This window comes from Sprattus sprattus, assembly GCF_963457725.1.
Source record: "Sprattus sprattus genome assembly, chromosome: 4".
In the NCBI taxonomy this organism is placed as follows: domain Eukaryota; kingdom Metazoa; phylum Chordata; class Actinopteri; order Clupeiformes; family Clupeidae; genus Sprattus; species Sprattus sprattus.
In genome coordinates this window covers 41,821,927-41,847,669 of record NC_137923.1, presented here as the reverse complement: position 1 = coordinate 41,847,669, position 25,743 = coordinate 41,821,927, and the positions used below count along the sequence as shown (strand labels likewise).

At 45.0% G+C, this 25,743-nt stretch overlaps 1 protein-coding gene across 1 annotated transcript in view; it reads right to left on the bottom strand.

The window, feature by feature from the left end:
- khdrbs3 (KH domain containing, RNA binding, signal transduction associated 3) overlaps positions 1–24,220 on the bottom strand; it is a gene marked incomplete at both ends in the record, with an annotated part of 94,812 nt that extends 70,592 nt beyond the window's left edge. The window contains one exon of the mRNA XM_080836741.1: positions 24,130–24,220. Coding sequence (XP_080692867.1) covers positions 24,130–24,220 — 91 coding nt within the window. The remainder of the gene's footprint in view (positions 1–24,129) is intronic.
- Between the last annotated feature and the right edge of the window lie 1,523 nt (positions 24,221–25,743).

Genomic DNA, 25,743 nt, shown 5'->3' with positions numbered 1-25,743 from the left:
AAAAGAAAGAATGCAATGAGTGAGTACAGATCACGTCAGCAGTAGTAGCAGAGGCGCGCTATAAAAGCATTTTACTGTGAGGACACCTAAACTCTTGGCTGTGGGCTTCAGTTTCGGGATACGGTACGCGTGCCTTCACATCAGTGCTTTCTCAAGGACGAACACAGGCGCACATAAGCTCTGTGTGTTACAGGCGCTTGGAGGAGACATTCACAGACTTTGTTGTGTGGGCTTTTTTTGGCTTCTTTGTGGACCAAGAGCAAGAAAGGGCCTAATGGATTTTTCTAGAATGGGCTTCTTGTGCGAAATAAGGAGAAGAAAAAAATATGACTGCTAAAAGGGGCTACATCTCAGAGTGGAAAGCCAGTGGCATATAATTCGAAAGCTAACCCCTTCAAAAAAAGAGTTTGGTTTTCTTTCATTTGCAGGCGACCCCTTCCATGGCCTTGTGTAGCGTTCTCTTTCCTCATTCAGTGTCTGTGAGGTCATGGTATTTTACTGCTTGCTTTCATGTGAGGCTCCATTAGATAAGCTCTGTCGCAAGGGAAAAAAAACAACATCCCTTAACCATCTAGGGATAGGGTACATCTACAAATCACACAGACCAAATAGTCACAACTGTAAAAATACGCAATAAAAAGGAAGGTGGTTTAAACGACCAGCCATGAGGTGTAAAAATCAGAGATACCAACTGAAAGGAAAATAGTCACAATAGTCGTATTGATGAAAAGACTTTATGTCTTAACTTTAGGTTATTTATCTATCTCACTTATCTTTTATCAAATACATGCATTTTCCATAAGTCTTCTGGCAAAGCATCATTTATTTATTAGGGCTGGGTATTTTGATTAGTTTAATATATTTCTGATACTGGCTTGAAAAATATTTCTTTCAAAACCAATTTTATAAGCTCATTTTTCACAAAAAGAAAATTACATTAGACAACTCAAAGAAGTTTTAGATAATAAAAAAGAAACACAATTTGAACTAGGAACCATGAGATAACCATACGACTGCTGTACCTCCTGAACCACTGCCACCCCCCCGCCACCCCCAAAAAGTCACAATACTGCTGCTACCTGCTAAAACCCAAGCCATTGAGCCATCCTCAGTAATATGGGATGAAGTGGAAATCAGTGGATATTTTGAAGGAGGCTCTGTAACATTAGATGGACTTGAATGATGAGAGGAGGATGGCTGTGATCCATTCCTCCTGCAGTCGAACACGGAGCAACTTTCTGCTCTTGAATTTATTCCATGCTCCGTGTTTCATCACATGTGTAACATTGTGTTTTTCCTGCATGTCTCTACGTCGTGTTTGTGTAACACTACATTAAACAGCCAAAATCACCAGCATTATTAGAACTTGGTCAAAGCATGCTGCATTCTTACTGGTTGACTGAATCTGAGGAGATTAATCGAAATTTGGTACCGGATGACCAATGAAGATTTTTTCGATACTCGATACTATCCACGCAATTTCCGTCGGTGCCATAAAAGTAGTTCAGTACCTAGCCCTTCTTTTTAAATAGCACTATTACGTTTTCTCTTTCTTACAGTGTTGACAGCACATCAGTGCAGCCTACTGGACTGTGTTTGCTTGAGTGCTGTTCTGGAGTAAGGCTGTTTACTGCTTGCCTTATTTGCCCACACACACACCTTATACACACACACACACACAAACACACACACACACACACACACACACACACACACACACACACACACACACACACACACACACACACACACACACACACATCCTTTATCCCTTGAAAATATTCATGGTCTCAATGAATTTACACAAGGATTTGAGGAATGATACACGCCACAGGAGAGGAACAGAGAGAGTGAAAAGAGAATGCGGGCAAGAGACGGGAGAAGGAGCAAGGGAGAGAAAAAGAGAGTGAGAGACCAAGAGAAAGGGAGAAAAATTGAAAATGATAGAGAAGGAGCATGAGAAAGCGGAATTGTGAAGTATATGTGACAGAGCAGACACTGAGTAAATGAGAGAGGGGGGGAGAGGGAGAGAGTTAGAGAGAGAGGGAGGGAGAGAAAGAGAGGGAGGTAGACAGAGAGAGTGACTGCCCATCCATGTCACTGGGCTTCAGTTGCAGACAGCCCTGACATACAGCAGTCTGTGTTGAGCTGTCATGTCTTTATGGAGTCTCCATGCATAGTCATTACTCATTTGGGGGGGGGGGGGGGGGCTTTTTTAAAAAATATGAATACATTTGTCAGGAGAATTCGGTTCTCACCTAACCTACTGAAAACTTTTAGCCAGGGAATTCAATTGCATACCCATAAACATCTCTGCATGACCCCGAGCAAGCGGTGTGGAGAGGGATTGTGGGGACCTTTGGCTAAATTAGAGAGCAGTTACAATTCCTTTTTTTAATATTCAAGGGGAACAAGGAGCAATCATCAGACTAACATTTATTTAACATACTGTAGAGAGCAGCTAAATGTTTCCAGAGCAGCAACAGAGCAACCCAGCATCAATACTGGCAGGCCAGCATTAGTATGAAGCGGAGCAGAGCAGCCCAACACTAACATAATGTCTGCAACACAGAATATTAAGTTTCCCCATTCTCTAAAATTCGAGGCTAACAGAGTTATAATCCATTTGGACTGTTGTAATTTGCACCCCATAGATGTTTTTCTTGACTACTGCCATGTATGCCTGGACCCTGTTCCATTTCCGTCAATAGAGCTTTAAAAAGTCTGCATTGACAACAACACAGAGCCCCCTCAAAGTTCTCCCTTCTGGAGTTGTGAAAAGTCTTTCAAAGAAGACCCAGACCTGAAGATGAAGAAGAAGATGAAAACATTGGTGGTGTTAAAATGGAATTTCCCTAAGGTATGTCTTAATGTCTACATAGGGGATGTTTTCACGTCGGGGGACGTTTATTTATATCTGTAACGATTTGAAGTGTACTTCAGCCCAGATGCCATGGAGGCTATATTGTAAACCAAATTATTTTCTTTGATATGGATGTAGATGTGCAAATGTACGTAACATACAGTAACACTTGTCCAAAAAGCTTTGATCCAAATTAACTGACAAAACCTTTTGTAGGCCTGATTAACAAAATGCCCAATACAGAAATGTAATATACACCATATACATCCACCCCCCACCCCCCCCCCCCCCCCCCCCAATATTTTGCACACGTCCAATACAGAAATATACATGTATACCATATACATTCAACCCTTGCCCCTCCCCCATATTAAAAAACACAGTGATGCCCGTGTATCCATATAAACTACTGCCTGCCATCAGTCAACAAGGTGTTTATTCACCCATCACCTAACATGCTTAGTAGAGCAGGCTAGACAAGTGCGTGTGTGTGTGTGTGTGTGTGTGTGTGTGTGCGTGCGTGCGTGCGTGTGCGTGTGCGTGTGCGTGTGCGTGTGCGTGTGCGTGTGCGTGTGCGTGTGCTTAATATGGTATATCTGTGAATTAGGAAATTACCCCTGTCCCACCACATGGAAAAACACACTGTGTTGCATGCCACAACATCTCCTAAACTTCCAATGCCCTTCCGTTCTGCATGTTAAGACTCTTGACTCTTATCTCCAGAATCGGGTTGCGTGAGTCTCAGGTGGGTTTCTTCTGAAAAGGAGCTAGGGAGAGTGGGGGGGGGGTAAAAACCAGTTGACAACACCTGCTTGTCCTGTCAAAAGAGATTCATCAGGATGCCTTTGCACAGCAGATCATACAGGAACCTTCGGTCTTTCACAGGAGCAATTTTCCCTCCATGCTTAATGTAGATGAAAAAAAGCAAAAAATGGAAGGAAAAGGTGTGAACACTAGGTCTTGGGAAGGGGGGGAGAGTGAAAAAAATGCCAGGTTTCCAGATAATGATAAGGCAGGGACGCTTAAGACTAAGAGTGTGCTTTTGCTAAAGGGCATGCAAATTCATTTTCACATACAGTACATCCTAATGACACAGCTCAAATGTGCCCAGCTTGCTAAACCTAGTTGACTTTCAGAAGTTTGTTTTTTGTGTGTTTTGTGTGTGTGTGTGTGTGTGTGTGTGTGTGTGTGCGTGTGTGCGTGTGCGCGTGTGTGTGTGTGTGTGCGTGTGTGTGTTGTTATGCTAATGCATGGGTAAACTAGATAAAACAACTATGAAAAGGACTGAATGTGCTATTTGAAATTTAATTGATTTTCCCTCTCTCAAGTACAGACCAACATAGCAATACACGTACATCTGTCCAATGCATCAGTGCTGCTATTGTGGTGAAATAATTAAGTCGGGTGGCCGTATGCTGCCTGTAGTGTCTCCAGGGTAGAGTAATGGTTTGCAAAGAATTACTGCATTAAAAGGGTCCTTGCATGTGTGTTTGTGTGAAACTTTATTTTGCTGTTACTGAGATACAGAGGATAGTGTGGGAGGCCTCAGACAGCTTGCCAGAATGACAGACCACCGGCACAATAAGTGTCAACTCAACGGACAACTCCCCAAATGAGTGCAGAAGGGAACGGCCGACGGTGATACTGATGGGTTCTAGAACAGCAGCAGGAATATTTATACAGTATCATTCTGTATGGAGAAGGGCACGGCATTATGATAGCGGTGTAGAAGACTGACAGTTATTAGTGTGATGCAATCGCAGTATTGTTCTTCTTAAGTTTTTTTCTTATATTCTTATTCCACGTGGCACTTTTGAGATATCTAAACCGTTCCAATTCTGACACGTCCATTCTGATCCCATGCAGTGCTTGTGTGAAAATGTTTGCAATCTCCCCCATCATTCTTTTCTTTTTCTCGTTTTTCAACCCTTTAATTCTACTGAAATTAATGGGGAAACACCGCTTTGATAATAAATAAATCATTACGAACTCAACCTAAATATTATGCACAATATAGCAAAATGCTTATAAAAATATCGAATATCAGATCGTAGTAATATTAACAATAATAATAACTACAATAATACAAAAAATGGTAGGGCTTGTAACAAATCCATGAGAATGACATATGGGTTCTAAAGAGGTGTGTCTTTAAACCCTTTGTGATTCTTTTTGAATGTACCATTACACTTTATCAGGTAGCTTTACGTATGTAGGTCCTTCTACCACCGAGGTACCACTAATACAAAGTGTCCTGATTGTTTCTTGCTGTGAAGAGGAGGCAAAGACAACAGGTGTTCTTTGAGGAACAGAGTGGTTGAGTTTTTCCTAGATCTCAATGAAGTACATTGCACCCAGTGAACTAATTTTGAACTATGACTGATAAATATTTAAATAGCAGAGTGTGTGTTGTCTGCCTATGTGTTCAAGAATGTCAGTGGGTCACTGGTGTTACAGACTCGCTGCCCTGCACCTTGTTAGATGATATTTATTGCTCATCCAATAGGTGGTAGGAGAGTCAAACCTGGGTTAGCGTCCACATTATTGCCTAGGTTACGGTCTGCAATGGCCGACTGGGACTGTACCGTAATCAGACTTTGCATTTTTCTTGCAGAGACAGTGATGTTTTTAGGAGGTGATGGGAGAAAGTCACTGTGGTGTAGGAAATTAAATTGGCCTCTACTGAGGTAACTCTGATTAACTGCAGTCAAAGAGTTCATCATCACTGTTTCTGGATGAACATCTCTTTGTAACCACTCTGTGTATGTGTGTGTGTGTGAGATAGAGAGAGTGTAGGTGTCAACCTGCCTGTGTGTGTGTGTGTGTGTGTGTGTGTGTGTGTGTGTGTGTGTGTGTGTGTGTGTGTGTGTGTGTGTGTGTGTGTGTGTGTGTGTGTGTGTGTGTGTGTGTGTGTGTGCGTGCGTGCGTGCGTGTGCGTGTGCGTGTGCGTGTGTGTGTGTGTGCTTTGGCTCCTGCGGACACCCACCCTTTTGCCCGTGGATCCACTGCACCGTGGACTCTTTCCAGCTCCCAGCAGGCACCACTCAACGCTGCCCGAGCACTCGCTGGGAGATTAAATAAACCCAGAGCTCATTAATTCATCTCTCCTCCTCCTCTTCCTCCTCCTCCTCCTCCTCCTCGTCCTCAGCCCATGGGCTGGCAAGCCAGGAGTGTGGTCAGCTAACAAGGCACAGAGCCAGGAGCTGAGGGGCATTAACATGGCAAGAACACTACAGAGACTGAGGGGTGCTTTGGAGTCTCGTTCTTCTTCGCTTCGCTTTGGGGGTGTTCGTCTCTCTTTGACACGTTGTAGTTCTCTCGCTCTGGATAATTATGTAAGTGTGTGTGTGTGTGAGTGTGTGTGTGTGTGTGGTGTGTGTGTGTGTGTGTGTGTGTGTGTGGTTCCATTTGTCTCTCTGCAGAGAGAGAGAGCAAGAGAGATGTTGAAGAGCAGGACAAAACAGAGAAGCAGAGACATTGAGGAAATTGCAAACACACAGAAAGAGTGTGGGGGCTTTTAGTAAAAAACAAACAGACAGAAAGATAGAAAGAGAAAGAAAAAGAGCCAGGGTGATGGATAGACAGAGAGCAATGCAGAAGAGGAAATAGAGTGCCAGAGGGGTGAGGGGGGAAGAGACAGAGAGAAAAAGAGAACTACAGCAGTTTGGGCACAGAAGGGAGGAAGGGAGGACTGCTATAGGGGTTATGAGAGAGAGAGAGAGAGAGAAAGAGTGGAAAAGAAAGCGACAATAGTCAAGAGGGAGCGATACAGATAGGAAGACAAGAGTGTGCGAGAGAAAGAGAGGGAGAGAGAAAGAGGGCACTTCACCGCTCCACTGCACACAGCAGACGACTCCGGCGTGGAGCCCTTCAGTCTGATCCATTAGCGCCGGTGACAGCGGACAGACTTTAACCCACACGGCAGAGCAGAGCTGAGCACAGCAGAGCTTAGCGGAGCAGCCTGCTTCTGCCTCCTGAACACGGCCCGTCCTGCACTGCCCTGCACCCACATCACCACACATCACTCTCGTTCACATTCGCCACAGTCAGCAAGATGAACGCAAACTGCTAACACGCAGATTGAGATGACACCTGGGGACAATACATGTGGGCACATGTGTGTGTGTACATATACAGTACATGTTTGTGTTTGTGTGTGTATGCATGTGTGCGTGTGTGTGTGTGTGTGTGCACTGAAGTGTGTTTTTGTGTGTGTGTGTGCACTCAAGTGGGTTTATGTGTGGATAGGACACAGATGTGTACAGCTGTGTACATGTGCACATCTGAGTGTGTTTGCACCGAGGTTGCGACAAGTTTGTGTACATTTGTGTGGGTTCATGACAAACATCTGTACGCACATCCTTGCTCTTGACCTTAGTCTTAGCTCTCAGTACATAATGTGCAATGGGCCTCCATTAAACCTGTTCATCAAAGACCTGCCTCTCTAACTGAGTCTGCCATGCAAGTCAATAGAGGCTTCTCTGGATGTGAAGCTGAGATCCTCCTGCAATATTTATTAGCGTCTCACTCAACCGAATGAGAAGATGCACCAGAGGATGCACCACTCCAGACTAAAAGGCACACACACACACACACACACACACACACACACACACACACACACACACACACACACACACACACACACACACACACACACACACAAACAAACACACACTCAGTCAACAAATATCTGTATCTCATTGACGGGAAGCGGCCCGCAAAGGCCCAAAGGTCCAACAACTTCACTGTATGTTGGCCGTATACTTTATTTACCTCGGTCCTGACCCAATTGCCCAGATTATGTTGTAAAAAACAGTGAATAAACAAAACTGTACTTAGAGAGGAGTTATGAGGTACATTCTTTTAACAGTGTGCTGATTCTCTCTATAAAGGTTTTATGATGCCCCACTGTGCGCAGCCTCAATTTGTCAGGCCGTGAATTTAACAAGGTGACTCGACACTTCTCCCAGAGGTGCAGTATGGTTTGACTGGTGATGGATCTGGGCTGCGAGGGGCTTGCTCTGTAACGTGCCAAAAACAAGGGGGTTAAGTGAACACACCCCCTCACACACACACACACACACACACACACACACAGCTCGCACACACACGCGCACAGCTCAAGGCTGTATTATTGACACCCCCAACGAAAGAGGTCTATGGTGTTTCATGCCGCATCCATCATTTGCTGGGGCCTGTGTTCTGTCAATAAGCTGAGAGTGAGAATCATCAGGCTGGTGGATGATTTCATACTCCGAAGCCTCCGCCATCCCCTGTGACATGGCTGTGCATGAACAGCCCAGCAGGATTGCTGATGTTGACACACTCCTGCCCTGCTGTGTGCGTGTGTGTGTGTGTGTGAGTGGCATGCCAGGCATGACTAGACGCGTCAATTTTTTATCAGCTCCCTCTGGGTGTGTCAAACACACACACACACACACACACAGACGCACGCGGAAAAGATGCACATTTCCACACACACGTATACTCACACATTAACCAAATGTGTATCTCCAAAATGTGTATTAACCAAACAGTATTTCATAGAAGGGGGAGGGAGTTATATCCTCTGATAAAGGATCATAACATGCCAGGACCATGGTGTACTGTATATCTTATATTTCTGTGGTTTGTGCTTCTAAAGGTTGTGTATTATTTGCACAGCCTTTTGCAAGGGTGATGGTGTCATCTGGTTCAGAACGCTGAATTGTATGCGACCGACAGTCAATAAAGTATTGATAGCTTAGTGATATACACTGCATCTATATGTTTTTTTTATCTATCATGCCTTGGGTGTGACCAGGGCAGATAAGGGTCCATCGAAGGGACAAACAGAGCGCCGACACTTATTGATGAGCGGCCCTGCTTCAGGGGCGTGATTGATTGGCCCAGAGACAACAATGTTTCTGCCTTTGTGCAAACTGAAGAAGCATAACCATAAATTTGCAAGAAGCAGATCAATACGTTAGACATGGCCAAGCCCTGAAATGTATCCAAGTGAATGCCCACTCAATATCGCCGATCAGAGACGAGCGAGATCACTGGCCCCATACATCTTCCATTTGACGCCGTGGGGCCAAACTCCATATTTGAGGGGATTCTGGAAGTCATGGTGAGCAATTTAAATGGCAGATGCCGCCATTAATTCTCTGCACAGGGCCGTTCAAGATCCCTCCAACAGACCAATTTGTCTCTGAGTTATTGGTAAAGCAATCAGCTTTGCGCTGCTGAGGACCGGTAGGGTTACAAACCGTGCACCCAGAATGACCGCTTAACCATATGTGAGCCTCATAACGACCATTAAAGGTGGAAGGAAAAGACTGAGACACATACCGTAACCTCATTTCACTACCGTAAAAGGTTACGCTTTGGGTAAACACAATGTCGCTCCATGCATTCAGATCCAATTATGTGGCACGCTCACACACACACACACACACACACACACACACATACACACACACACACACACACACACATAATGCATTAGGTTATCGCGCCGTGGCATGCTTCGTGCTTCACCATCATTGCCGCCGTGTCTTTGTTGTGGAATGTCCCTTAGAGAACATCTTTCATAAAATGCAAATCGGCCTTTTTAGGGGCCAACCTACCAAGAACTGAGTAAACCAAAACCATGTGGAGGCTTGCGATACCAACATATAAACCTTCACCTTCATAACAGTAAATACGTGCATGTGGGTATTCATCTTGTATTTGTAAGTATCCAGGCAGTGTATAGCATGTAAATATTCATGTAGAGCTTACAGAATGTACGAGATCCAGGACAAAGCATCTGACTTTGTTCCCACTGTTCCAAGCGTGTGCAGTGTTAGAGGACAGCAGCAAGAGCAAAGACACTTACAGTTCTGCGACGGCTATTGATCATGGCCTGCTGGAACAGCCGTAATCGCCTGGATAGGCTGGGAGTGTTTAAATACCTGCGGTTCCCCAGGGCCTACCTTTAACTATGGGCTCACTCAATCACCGGTGCTTTGAGGAAGCAAAATGGGTCGCACGATACTTTAAATAAATATTATAATTAGGCAGACGTCTGCCGTTGCCAAGAGGGTTAGCGGTGTTGTGAAAGTGAAGTTAAAAGCGACTTCTGTGAATGTGGGTGGTGTGGGTGTGGGTGTGTTGTGCATGTGTGTATCTTTGAAAAGGGAAAAAAGAGAGAGAGAATGAGAGAGAGAGACGGAAAGAAAGAATATTGAAATTGTGCTAAAATGAGGCACAGCAACTGCTGTCAGAGAGCGTCACCTAGAGATTCATTCTGTGTGTGTGTGTGTGTGTGTGTGTGTGTGTGTGTGTGTGTGTGTGTGTGTGTGTGTGTGTGTGTGTGTGTGTGTGTGTGTGTGTAAAGGCCAGTGTGTATTTCTGCGAGAGCAGTCACAATGTGAGTGTGCAATCTACCCTGAGAATTTGCTATTAATTAATAACGTTGTGCCTTATTTTTAGAGACAAAAGCACAGATAAACCCATTTGCAGGAGTCCTTGGCACAATATTTGCTTCCCAAAACACAGACACAGTTGAAAGAGGAAGACATTCCTCTGAGATTCACTCCACTGCCACCCAGCTGATTTACTCCCAGTCTTTTCATGTCAAATGAGTCCTGCTGTTGTTCGGCTGGTTTTAGTCTCTCTCCATAGGTGCCTCAAGCTTTCTTTCATGCGGCAAGGGGACTGCAGAACCTTCTGGATAAGGGCCTAAGGACTCACAAATGACCCTCAGTCTCACTACCAGGCAACTTTTGCAATTTTGCAAGCTGACCCCACCATGCTTGTGGGAAACAAAAGCAAACATAAGCTAGGCCATTAAAAAAATGTTCCCAGGAAATGTGTGATCATTAAGAGTCAAAACACTAAACACACACACACACACACACACACACACACACATAGTCCTATTCATTGATGATGATGTCATATTGTACTGTTACTGTGGCTTTTAATAGACAATTGTGTCTTCTGGGCTGCAGCGCTGATGCTGAGATGATTGTGTTCCAGTTGGGTGTGCCGGTGATGAAAATTCAGGAGGAAACAGGCATCCACTCACTGCCCCACAGGGGAGCTTAGCGACTTCATTCACAACGCTTAGCATGTTTTGTTTACTCAAGTCGCTGACCAATAAATCAATGCATTTTGGCTCGTTGGTTCTTTATAATGAGACTAGCTTCCCCCTTGTCCTGGAGCTACTGTTTGTGTTTTCATGTCTTTTTTTTCTCCTCTTCTGCTTATTCTTTCCACTTTTTTTTTCGCCTGAAGAGCTTGTTCATGCTCAACCATCTGCTATTCATCTCTCTCTCTCTCCCTCTCTTGCTCCCTTGCTCCTTCTTACACTCTCTCTCCAGCTCTCCCATTCTCCCTTGGTTTTTCTTCTTCCCCCACCACTGTTCTCTAGCTCAGATCTCTTCTCTCCTTGTGTGATACTGTCAGGTTATCCTCGGTTGGCCGCGGTGTGACTCTCCAGAGCCCTCCTGCTATCTGACAGAGCCCTGCTGCTGGGCCTGGGAGCCCAAAAGGAGCTCGAGTTTCTGGGCCAGTAAGGCGATCCACTCGGCCCTCCACGCCCTCCTCTCCTCTCATAGTCACCCCCGCTCTCGGTTTCTTATCAGCTTCTCCGGGACAAGGAGCTGTCAATACAACAACCGCCGGCGCCCAGGAGCGAAGATGCCCACACCAACTCACACTCACTCCTACACCTCCACAGATCTTTCACCACCATCATCACCACAGCCGATACCAACCCCCTCCCCCCCCCGCCTGTCTTGCCCAGCAGAGAGGCTCTCAGGTAGGGCCTGACCACCATCCGGATGCAACGGGAAACAGGGCCACTCGCTCACTGTAGAGTGCATCTCAACCACCAATCCATATCCTCGATTCCTTCCTCCTTTCTTTTCTATTCCTCCTCCACTGACTTTCTCACAGTCGCTCACCCCCACACAAGTTCTCCATTACACACTTAGAATTAAATCTGTCTCTGCATGTGTGAGAAAGACAGAGAAAGAGAGACAGAGATAGAGAGAGATATGGAGGGAGAGAGAGAGGCAGCAAGTATCATCACCATCACTATCACAGCAGAGGTATTAGTACGACAGCTTGCAAGGGATGATGGGAGTGGAGAAATAGAAAAAGCTGCCATTGCCCTTTCCTGAAGAAATAATGACCCCGTGTTGCTAGGTTACGTGCTGGTGTTCGGTGTTCGGCAGTTCTGGCGGGTGTGAGCTGCTGCTGTATGGGTGCTGTGTAATGACAGCGGTCAAAACAAAGCTCTGGCTGCAGCCCACATGAAGTCAGGAAGTCTCTCCTAATGGTGCTTTAAGATGAAGTGAAGAAGAAAAAATAGGAGGAAGAAGAGAAAAGCGAGACAGCGCGCGCAAGAGAGAGAGAGAAGAAAAAATCCTCCAGTGGTGAAAAGTTTTCCACTGATGAAAACAAAGATGAGGTATGGACGTTCAAACAGAAGTGGCAGTGCACTCTAACAAGCTTGGGGGGGCCTAGCTTAGGTCAGTTCTAACAAGCCTGCGCCCACCACCACCACCCCCACCCCATGCAGACACACTACAACCCCTAAGCACACTCTCAGCCTGGGCTTTAACAAGCTGCGGGGGCCCCTGACTGTGGGTCAGCTCACAAATGAGCCAGATCACTAACGGCAGACAGGCGGCCGACGTAAACAGAGATGGAGTGAGGTTTCATTAACCCATTAAAGAACAGCATGCCTGCTTGCTCCTCTTGATTGACACAGATCAAAGTGTTTCAGATAGTAAATCGTCCTGCTCCCTAAACACCCTCTTATTTTCTGATGATATCATAAAGTGACGGAACAAGAATGAGTGTGAACTCTTCAGATCACAAAGCAGCCTAGTGACGTGAAACCCATTCCTGTACATATAAAGCAGCCGTGGTACTAGATGTCGGTGATGGACGTCAAATGCGAGAGCTGGCAGATAACACAACAAAGGGACAATGCGGGTAAACAAAAGAGAGATTCATCAGAGAGTTTTCTGGACTGTTGTTCAACGAGGATGAAGAGATGACAGAGAAAATAAGATCACCACTGGGGATCAGGAGCGACACTGAAAATAAACACATGGGAGAGAGGGATGACAGCAGGAAGAGGGGACAGAGCAGTCACTTGACAGTTGAGGGAAATGAACAGATCTGGTCCTTCTCTTCGCCTTTCTCTCTCTCTCTCTCTCTCTCTCTCTCTCTCTCTCTCTCTCTCTCTCTCTCTCTCTCTCTCTCTCTCTCTCTCTCTCTTGCTCTCATCCCCTCTCTATTGCCCCCCCGCCTTTGCATTGCTGCACATTACTGGATAACTTCCACTGCTCCAAAAACCCAGAAAATCCACTTAACTTTCATTTACTGATATCCTATTTCTCTACCTCTCCATTAAAGATTCATATCCCTCCACTGCCGGACTCCATGCTCTGATTTCCTTCCCTCTTTTTCTCTCCTCCTTCTCTCTCTCTTTCTCTGCTCCTTCTCTCTCTCGCTCTTTTTTTGGCTCTCAGGATGCTAGGGGATGCACTAGAAGCACAAAGACGGAGCCTGTTATTTATTCATACAGCGACGACGCTAGCTAGGTCTGGAGGACTAATCCTCGGAGTTGAAACGATCCCCTGTGACCTCTCTGTTTTCTCACACACACACACACACACACACACACACACACACACACACACACACACACACACACACACATATACACACACACGTACACACACTTACACACACACGTACACACACACACACACACACACACAGCTATGGGAGAGGACTTGGATTGATGAGGTATGCTTCCCAGGCTGACAAGTAAACACCACACCTTTTTTTTTCTTATCTCCCCCTTTCCCATGTTTGGGGAGGAACATCTGGTGGTTAACACACCCCATTACACAGAAATCGGCACAGGGGGTGCGAGGACAACAAGGGCCACTAGTCTCTTCCTGTTTCAGAGAAAGCAGTCTTTAATAACAGCTCAAAGGCCATATTTTGCGCAGTCTCCTAATCACTTTCCTAACGGAGCATTTAGCACATTTTGTATGCTATCCTCATCTTGAAAGACTGAAAAAGATTGGGGGAAAGTAAAACTAAATATGAATACTAGGAGGAGGAAAGGAGTCCCCTCATACCTGAGACTATTTTTGTTTCTTTTAAGAACTACATTGCCCAACGAGGAGGTCTTTGAGCTCTTTGAACAACTTTTAGGTTTATCTTGTGAGATTCTGGGGGGGAGCTTTCAGTACTGTAAACAGGGGATTAAAAATAGAAAATTCATCCAAGGGCTTGCATATAGTGCTCATACTGTGCTTGCATTGCCTGGAAGTGTTACTCAATTGGCGTGTGTATGTGAGACACAGAGGGTGAAGAGGCATGTCTGAAGTATTGAATTTACTGCGTATGGCTTCTGACTTACAAATTGATCTGTCAGTCTAAGCTCAGGCACATAAGATCCTGTTTCCCGGGCTGCATGCTGAGTTCAAATCAGACCAAGTCCTACTTTGGATCCATTTTTTGAAGATCACACGGAAAGCAAATGTCTATCGTCTTTCGTGTTTGAAATCTGCCAAGGAAGCATTGCCCAGAGATTCACACATAAATGGCCAAAATCATGGCCTGGCAATGTCCACTGCTGCACGTGATTCGCAAACATCCAATGCTTCACAGGGCTAGCGGGATTCGATGTGGCTTTGAGGCGAGACAGCACAGGTTTTCCGCGCGATAGACATAATTAAATGGTTCTGGATTACACTGAATGGGATAGGGACAGGGTTCGGATGCCAGCGAGAGGAGCTAATCTTCCCCAATCCGCTCAGCGGAAAAGGTGACGAGCATACCAAACAGCCGTAAATAAAGATGGCTGAAAGAGCAGGAGGGTCGGGGGTGGGGGGTGGCGAGGCAGTGGGGAATAAGATGTTGAGTGTCGAGATCAAAGGTGAGGGGTCTTTTCAAGAGCTGTGCATTTATTAAATTAGTCCCTAAACTGTATTGAAAAAATATCATATAAACAGGTGTTCCTGGATTTGAAGTAAGAGGTTTTAGTAGGGTCTTTCATTGATTCTGAATAGTAGAAAAACTACAGAGTGTGGTTGTTGTGAGGTGGTCTGGATGGAGAACACAACGCGTTCAACATGTTCTACACTTGGTAGGAATGAGTTTTTTCACAGGTGTCATCTACACACAACACATACACAATACAGGCAGATTACACGTACATACATGCCCACACACACACACACCTTCAACATTCAACACACATCCAGCTTCCCTGCAGAGTCTGTTGATTCTGTGAATCTAGCTCTGGCTGAGAAAAAATGAAACACCTTTCAAAGTGAGAAGATGGATACCATGTCCCGTTTTCCCTCTCTCCATCTTTTCTTCTCACCATCTTCCTCTCACTTTCTTTTTCCTTTTTTCTGTGTCACACATAGCACACTTTCTCTCTCTCTCCCTCTCACTCTCTCTCTCTCTTCTTTCTCCCTCCATAGACTGGAATCAACCTGGGGAATGATTGGTTGCTGAAGCAGAATCTACCCTCTGATTTGACATCCCACAGACAGACAGACAGACAGACAGACAGACAGACAGACAGACAGACAGACACAGACATGTGTCTGCTCACCATGGGCCTTGATGAGGGGGATTTACAGCGCTGCTCTGGAGGAGCTGCCCACAGCACTCACACCCACACTCACACCCACACTCACACTCACACTCACACCTCCGTCTACACCTGAGAGGAGGCTTGCTGCGATCATGTCATGTCCCTTTTTGAAGAAAAGTTTCCCTGCTGTGCCTATTCTCACTTGTCTCGATGTCCGTGCACCCTCAGTAGTAATAATCATATTGTAGCCGAGTATCGAAGTGCTAAAGTTTACTGTATAGTATAGAAGGGAAAAAATCTGAAGTAAATGCATGAGATTGAGATGGTAAGACATGGGTGCCGGAACCTGTCAGTCTGCTTCCAGAGTGACACCTGAACTAAAACCACAGTGTGGTCCTGCACAACACATACACACACAGCACATACACACACAGCACATACACACAACACATTCACACACAACACATACACACACAACACATACACACACAGCACATACACACACTGCACAAACACACACAGCACATACACACACAACTCATACACACACAGCACATACACACACAACACATACACACACAGCACATACACACACAACTCATACACACACAGCACATACACACACAACACATACACACACAGCACATACACACACAGCACATACACACACAGCACATACACACACTGCCCTGCACTCACCAAGTTTTTTCCCCCACCATGTCAAAGGTGTGTGCTGAGGAGAGTAATTCCTCTGATTGGTCAAGTCCCATGGCTAGCGGCTGAGGCCCACCACAGGGGAAGGTCTTTCATTCGCTTCCTATATCACCTTTCCTTTAGCATCAGTCCCTGTGCCCTTTTTATATTTGTCCATCTCGGAAAAAAAATATTTCCTCCCATGGCATCTTTCTTTTTTATTTTTTTCCCCAATTCCAATTTTATACCACCATTCCTTTCTCGTCCTATTGCTCTGACTCTCTCTCCCTCTGCCTCTCTCTCTCCCTCTCTCTTTCCTTTTTTCCCGAATTTAATTTCGGTCGCACTCCTTCATAAATAACATTTCCCCGAGGAGCCAAACCTTCACTCTGACTTAGCATGAAGCTGGGGCAGCAGTACTCCACTCACTGAGCATGGACTCTGCTTCTCCATCTCTGCACCATCTTCTCCATCTCTACACACACACACACACACACACACACACACACACACACACACACACACACAACACACACACACACACACACACACAGACACACAGACACACACACACACACACACACATACAATCACACACACACACAATCACACACACACACACACATACATACATATGAACACACAACCTCACCCAGCTCCACACATTGCATGAACATCCTAAAGACAAATGATTAATGGATCCATAATTGAGGTGAGAGAGCCAGAGGGAGTCTTTTCCCCTTTGCCATCATAGACATGCCAGACCGAGCCTTAACGAGAGAGAGAGAGAGAGAGGGGGAGAAAGAGAGCGGGAGAGAGATGAAATGAAGGATTCAGGGCGCGAAGAGGAGCAGGTTTCAGGCCCCTGTCCTTAACTACCACCCTGCTGCTCTGAGGTTAGCTCAGCTTGCTCTGTTGGGAGGTGGGGTGGGGGGTCCCTCTTTGCACGCTGGGTTTAAATGATCTCATTAGTGGAGTTCCAAGAGCACGGTCCGGCCCTGCCACGGCTCCCCAAGCTCTAAACAAGCAGAGTGTGCATTATTGAAGGAGGGAGGGAGATCAGACAGGAGGCTGGAGGAACCCCCTCTGAGCCCAGAGAAAAGAGTGGGAGAGGATGTGAGGCAGAGGGCAGGCAGGATAGAGAGAGAGAGAGAGAGAGGGATGTAGAGAGCAAAGGAGGAGAGATGGACAGAGATAGAGAGAGCGAGGGCAGGGGGGGGTGGGGGGGGGGTGGGCAGGGGTAGTGGTAGTGGTGTCAGAGATGAAACAGGTGGATGCTGCACAACCAGATATATGATTTTCAAAGTGGCCATACCGTTTATAATATTTTTATAGATGCTTCCTCTCTCTCTTTACTTAGGAGAACATGCATTCATTCACAGTTGCGAGAGCCTTGCAGGAGCTTAAAAATTGATGATGTGTAAAGGTTGAAGTCATTACAGGAGGATAATACACATGCCATCTCCACCCCATGGTCAAAACACCTGCAAACTTGAAATGCCTTGCAAAATTGCTGAGCCATGCAATTCTCTCAGCAAAACAGCCACCCAGAGCGATGGGACACAAAAAAGAAGAACGGTGCATGTTTTAAGAGTCAATAGTTTTATCAGGAAGAGGCGCTGAATCGTGCAGTCATACGAGGGGGCTCCGAGAATGTTATCACATTTATAGGGAGCTCTTTGAGCTGTACAGCAGCTCCTCAACCAGATGAATATGAATTAGCAGGTGAGGCTAAAGTTGACATATACACAACTCCACAACACATTACAGTAACATACAACCAGTAATGAATGGTGAATATCTCAATAGGTGGTGAATATCTCATTGTGAAATACATATAAAACGCTTCTGTGTAAGGACTCTGTCTGAAAGAAAAGTACGACTTTAGGTTCCGATCTCCCCACAGAAGACATCGTGGCAATGTGCCAACATGGAGGAAAATATACAATGTTTCTGCAAACATGCATAACAAATATGAACGTAGACCTGATGTCAGTCCTGGGGCCCCTGCTTTTCTTAATTTACATGCTACCCCTGGGAAACATACTTCGAGGTCATAACATCCCATTTCACTCCTATGCAGATGACACACAAATCTACATCCGAACTTCACCCGACAAACAACAGGCACTATCACAGACTACCAAATGCCTGGATGACATCCAGCACTGGATGAGCTGCAGATGACACACAAATCTACATCCGAACTTCACCCGACAAACAACAGGCACTATCACAGACTACCAAATGCCTGGATGACATCCAGCACTGGATGAGCAACAACTCACTACAGCTAAATGGTGGCAAGTCTGAAGCCATTCTTATTGGCACGCCCCACCAAATTAAAAAGGCTGGTATCACCCAAATCACCATAAATGGCCACCCCACCCCTCTCTCCTCACTCGTCAGTCGTCACAAACCTTGGTGTCAAGCTGGACTCTTCATTGTCCTTTGATGCACACATCAAATCCATCTGCCAAACTTCATTCTACCACCTAAGAAACATCTCAAGGCTGAGACCCTCTCTTCCCAAACATGCTGCAGAAAAGCTGGTGCACGCATTCATCAGCTCCCGTCTGGACTACTGCAACTCTCTGCTGGCTGGTCTTCCAGCAAAAACCATCCAGAGGCTGCAGTATGTTCAAAACAGTGCTGCCCGGGTTCTCACCAAGACAAGGAGATCCGAACACATCACCCCAGTCCTCCACTCCCTCCACTGGCTTCCAATCAACCAGAGAATAAACTTCAAAGTCCTACTTCTTGTTCACAAGGACTCTTAAGTCTGGATAAGCAAACCTTCTGGCAGTTCCCCGGACAAATATGTCCAGAATGGGAGATCGTGCCTTCTCCTCGCTGGGGCCACGACTCTGGAACAAGCTCCCGGAGAACATTAGGGCTTTGGACTCCATCACTTCTTTTAAATCCCACCTCAAAACCCATCTTTTTATATCTGCCTTCCTGCCTCCTAAAGTCCTGGTTTCTGTTTTTCTTTTATTTCTTTTCTGTATTGTTTTGAATGCACTGTTTTAAATTGCTATTGTGACCCTGTTAAGCACCTTGAGACATCTTTGTATGTGAAAGTGTGCTATACAAATAAAATGCATTATTATTATTATTATTATTGTTATGGTCTGCTTAAAACCTTTCTGTGAAAGATACTTCACTTGCTGCTCTCTCTACAGAAGACACAGGTAACTGTACCCCTGGCGTGCCCTGGGATTAAATTACAGCTTCATCAGGTGACTGCTGTTGACTGGATCTGCGTGTAAATCAGACATGCAACAGTGGAATCGATGCAGCCATGTTGACTCAGGACCTGCCATTAGGGCTCCTCTGTGCGGCTCTAATGGTGATCAGTCGCACATTTGGTGCTGGTCCTCTGAGAAACTCTCTCTCTCTCTCTCTCTCTCTCTCTCTCTCTCCCTCTCTGTGGCTCATCTCTAGAGAGAGGCAGAGAGGCGCGAAACGCCAGGCTGCCAACACCCCTGCCAGCACAGCTCCTCTCAACACCTCGCTTCCAGCCTCCCTCACACCACAAGACTCGCTCACACACTCTATCCAGCGCTCCTATGGGCTCCTCATCCTCCCTGTCCACAGCCCTTCACACACATAACAGACACTCACGCACACATACATGGATGCATGCTTCCACAGTCAATCAAAAAACTGCCTTATACGCACAAACGTACACACATTTACACACCTACACAAGTGATTACACACTCCCTTAGAAACTTTCTCCCTGTCACACACACTTGGTACTGACATACACACACACACACACACACACACACACACACACACACACACACACACACACACACACACACACACACAACACACAAACACACACACACACACTCGGCTCCTGACTCTTTGCTCTTCTGGCCACAAGAGATCAGAGTGTCAGTGTTATCATGATCTGTGGTTGCCCTACTCCATCTCTCTTTCTCTCTATATATATACAGTATCTATATCTCTCTCTCTCTCTCTCTCTCTCTCTCTACAGCCCTCTCTGTCTCCCTCCCTCCCTCAATTTCTTGTCTTCTCTTGTACTGCCCAATGCCTCTGGCTTTGATAACGTCTCTAAGGGCCATGTACGTTCACTCACTCGCTCACTGCTCTGCATTTTCAGGCGTGCTGCCGGCACTGGGCAGAGATAACGTGTAAGTCAGGGCCTAGAACAAGCTGCTGTGTTGACATTATCCCCAGCATCTTTGAGTGACAGTAGACCCGCCTCAGCTGGCTGGAAGGCACCTGTATGATCAAGGCTCTGGTATCCAAAGAGCTACAACTGTTTGCATTCTCTACAGGGAAGTCAGTAAGGCTTTGTAGTGAATGTATTGGATGTCTTCTTCGTCCTTTTGTTTTGGTTTTAGCTGTCTGCACTTGGTCTGAAAATGTGTGTGTGTGTGAGGTGAGTTGCTGATGTGATACTTACACAGCAAGAATGAGATGTGGAAGCACAGTGAGGGTGAAGCACACAAACACACACACATCCACACACAGAGACAATCATTAACACATTCTCCAAAGACAGAGCTACATAAATAAGCTCAACAATCACCTCAACAGGTACATATACATTTGTATTAACAAGTATATGCTAAGCCCACAAGAACTCTTGGAACCCATGAAAATTCCATTAAAATTTGTGGCAGGACTCACTAGCTAATCCAAACCCTATTTCCAAACTGACCTTATAAAAAATATGAAAAACAAAACAAAACCTATTACCATGTTTTTGGTCAACTTCAGGGTTTTATGGCAGAACTCTGTCCTTCTGTTTCTGCGGAATATTCAAGTGAAACATGAGAAAATAAGCGACCAGATTTATTTTATGTATGAATGCAGCAGTGTTAATTAGCAACTGGGAAGCTTCACTTGTCAAAAGTGTGGCCTTGCAACAAAGCGCTGGCATTCGTGAATGACTGTGTGTGTGTGTGTGTGTGTGTGTGTGTGTGTGTGTGTGTGTGTGTGTGTGTGTGTGTGTGTGTGTGTGTGTGTTTACGTGTATCTGTCTGTGTGTGTGGGTGTGTGTGTGTGTGTTTACGTGTATCTGTCTGTGTGTTTACGTGTATCTGTCTGTGTGTGTGTGTGTGTGTGTGTGTGTGTGTGTGTGTGTGTGTGTGTTTACGTGTGTGCCAGGTTTCTTCCCCTGCCAATTGCATAATCAAGTAGCAGGACTCATCAGCAAGGCAGCAGACAGAGAAGAGGCTCTGTTGAAAACCATGAAGTGCTATCTGTTGTGGAAAGCAGATAATACTTCAAAGATTACTGCGAAAATAAAAATGGCAACAAAAACGGCTCAGCCTTGTCCAACCATAAAAAAACACTGCAATTAGTATTTATTAAAGGCTGATTTCACTTTTCAGGCACAGAATATTTGCAATCATGCGCATGTGCAGTGTGATTAGGTGTTTGGACATGGTGTTATTCCCTGTCTCTAAAATGGAATAGTTTAAGGGAAAGTTTAGCATACAAACTTCATCTTCCTGAACTCATTAATAAACCTGTGCATCTTAGATGGTTCTCTGACTGTACCATAAGTGGTATCCGACGTGGATATCATTATAACAATATCACTTAAAGCAAACTGGTCAACTGACTCAAGGAAAAATCCTTTCAAACACATTCTCCTCACTGTCTTTTTCCAAGGCTTGTCCAGTCACTAATGGAATTGCATAGATGAAAGCTTTTCAGTTACTGACATCAAGTACAAGAGATTCATCTATTAGAATCTACCCAACATAATGTTATCCCTGCAAACTTCAGATATGATCTTGGCGTGCATCTGGGAGGAAAACGGCTGAAGAAGCTGCTGAGGGAGATTCCAAGAAATCCTTTTTTTCCCCTCCCTGAAACTGTCAGATTTCTCCTCCCCCGAGTGCACTTATCTGAAAAAGCAAAGCGATTTTTTTTAAAAAAGACAGTGCCCAACTGATAAAGAGAAGGAGAAAAAAAAAGTGCTGAGTAACACACTGCCTTATCTCTTCTCCGGCTACCTTTCAGGGGGAGGGGAGCGGAGCGGATGGAGCTGGCAGAGGCCCATTCATAATGGCCACTTCGCTCCCCGGAGCTGTCCCCCAAATCAATGCTTTCATGCCCTGACACAAATCTCCGCTAACAACGGCACCAATCTCATCCTTCATAGCATCTCGACGCATAATATGCCTCACGAATTCCCCTGACAATGGAAGGGGAGAGAGATTCTAAGAGGGATTCCTCCTGACGCTACAAGAACCACCATGCTTGCACTGCGAAAGGCTTTTTTTCCTCACTCCCTCTCTCTTCATAAATGCCATCAGCTCCTGCTTATTCCTCATCATCACACAACAGAACAAAATCTGTGTTTGTATTCTGATGCCAGAACAGCGCTTGAAAGTATACTTGCATCAAGCACATGGTCATGTCTGGCAATGAGGGGAAAGATGTAAACGTGCTAAAACCAGCTTAATGGTGTGTACTGAACTGATGACTGCTTCATCATAACTGAGTTATGGTCAGTGGGAGAATTGGGAACGTGGTATGCTCGTGTCAAATGAGGCCAACATTCTCTCAGGTCTGACCTCTCACACACTAAAGGAAAATGTGTCTTTTTTAGTTTTCTTTTGATTTTGGTTCATTGAGTAAAACTCAAATGCGTTCAGCATTTCACACAAGGTGTCATGCATTATTTAGTTGTTTTTGTTGCTGTTGTTCCAAACATACAGAAGTGTAGTGAAAAAACACCATCTTGACAGAACTAATACAACCTTTGAAACACACTGAATTGGACATGCATGTGTGTTAGTGATCTGTTTGACATGCTGATTAACAATTTCATCACCACATTTTACACAATAATATAAACCATCTGATGAATGAGTTCCACTGTTTTTTGACGTTCTGGTGAGGTGCAGTTTGCCTCTGAAACTTATACTGGGGCCTATTTATAAATGCCTAAGCTTCTGAGCATGTCAAAAGTCTTCATTTCAAATGTGGCCAGATGAAACGGTCTGCCACTTGTGATAAGTTACTAATCCAGGGCGACAATTCCTTCCAACCCGCCACTCGAGGAGAAACTATACACAAAGGACTGGCAATTCTGGAGCACTCCCGACGAGAGGGGAAATAGGGGATGCGTCGAGCGGCATTTGGCAAAGTCAGACAGCTTCAAAGCCAGAGTGTACCACTGTGCCGCGGCTCTTGCCTTGGATTAATTAAAGCGTCTTCAAATCACCGTGGACAATGCCGCTGTCTTCTTTCAAATTGCATTAGGATCAGCACAACTTCTTCAAAGCGTGAAACCAAGCCCAGCGCTTCGCTCTGTCCACGCTGATACCTCTGCTAACATTCCAATTAACAGGTGTAGGGATACGGTGTTGCAGAAGGGTACCTGGAGGACGTCGCGCTGGGTAATTATGCAAAAACAATATTACAAGTGCAGATATGTGCCAAAAAGTATCCAGCCTATAGCTGTTAACTGTACGTTACTCTCTGATATCCATCTTGAGAGGATAATTGATTCGAAGTTTCATGTAAAATAAAAATGTATAAAAACAAGAACAAAGAAAACTGTGGTCAGTAGTTTTGTCGTCTAATACAATTTATATAATGAAGCCTATACTGTATGGCTATTTTTACTGCAAGAATGTTACGGTTTGACACAAGGTCATACAATTCCAAGTTAGCTGGATCAACGGTCCGACAGTGACTCCCTACACGGATAGTTGAATACGCAATGTTTGGGGTACGTTTGACTTGCGTTTCTAACATACATACTCTAACTGGGGGGTATAGGTCTCTAGTAGCTAAATTCCCCAAGCATTTGACTATGTAACTTAATGTCTTACTCTAAAGGTTCGCTTTTAATATAAGGAAAGTCGGAACACGAGCTGCATTTTCACGAAATGCGCGCTTTGGTACACAGATGATGTTGGGCATCATGGGACAGAAGAGACCAAAGCAGGTGGTTTACCTTGATCGAGAAGCCGTAATGCATGCTGAAATGAGGGGTCGAGTGAGTCCTTCTCTGCCAAGAGCTCTGGGAGGTACTTTTCGTTATCCATTTCGTTCAGCACCTTTGGTCCAGGCGAACAAGATAGGGTCGGATAAAGATATCCCGCTTTCTCAGTTTGCACCGCCAAAATGAGCAGCGACCAATCTCAAAAATAAAAAGAAACAAGTGGTGTCTCTCGTAACGTGTGTTAAAACATTACAAATAATCTACTTTGTTATGCTGTGTCAGCCATGAAAAACGTGTGTGCACTAGTTTCTGCGGAATTCCGTTATCCCATCTGTGAGGCTTTCGCTCAGTCGTTCACGGGCAAACCCCTCTGAGCAGAATCTCTCGCGGCTCTGTAAACAAGCTCTTTGAAGCTCCCCCTGTTGTATCCACTGGCAACGACGGTACGTCCCAGGTCCTCCAACGATTGGTTGCGGTAAAAATTGCGTTATGATATGCAGCAATTTAAACGTCAATCAAGGAGGGGGATGGACAATCGCCAGATGGATCTACGAGCAAATGGAGTTGTCCATGGTGCTGTAACTACACTGACACAGTCACCTTGTAACCTTAAATAATTGTTCACGCAAATGAAACGTTTACATGACATCTCACGTAAGGCTTAAATGGCACAGTGTGCAAATAGGCAGAAAATAATAGGCTAGTAGTTTAAATAGTTTAGATTTACATAGAGTGTTGTGTAGCTGAAGAAATTATTGGGGCAAACAAGTAATCCATTTTTGCATTAAAATATCACGTTGGACTAATCAAATCAGTTGAACACGGCAGAGCTGTATGTTGCTGCAGGGCAGATTTAAAAATGGAAATGAGAATGCAATTGTATTGTGCACTGCTCAACAGTCCAAGTCAGAGGAATTGCAAGCGGTATTGTGTGTTAGTTCAGGGCATTGTGATTCCAGTTTCACTGAATGTCTACTTCATCCCATAATGAATTTCTGTCAAAAGTGTGTACGGTTGGTCTTATGCATTAATAATATTTAACCTTGGGGTGATACACAAGTGAAGTCAAAGATCTCAACTGGCCCCGGATTTATTTTTACGAAGCACTCCGGGACTCCTCTGTTGTCAAAATACAGTGAGGTATCAAAATGAATGTGCGGTCAAAAGTAGATGTGCAGCCAAAGGGGACGTTCGTTCTGGATGTTAGAATGCCTCTCCGTTGTGGCACGGGTCGAACTACCAGCTGAAGATTTCGTCCCGAAATGACAAGCTAAAACGTCAAAAGAATTACATCTTCGAGACAGGATCCTTTTGTTTTACTACTATTAAACCCCCCAAACACTCCCCTTAGTCACCAGTGGAGACAGATATTTTTTCATTGGAGGAGACTTGTCTGGAGCAGCCTGTAGCCAAACAGTGAATAGTTACATAGAAGTAAAGTAGAGCAAAGATGTCTTCGAATTATCTTATCCATAATCTTATAAACCTTCTGTTGTGTATGACTAATGACCAGTTTCAAAATGAAAATTGATTGTTTTGATTCATTCCCTCTCAGACTCCCACTTCATTAGACACCTGGTCAATAATTCAGAAGAAATCCAATCATCTCTCTTAAGGTCACGTCCC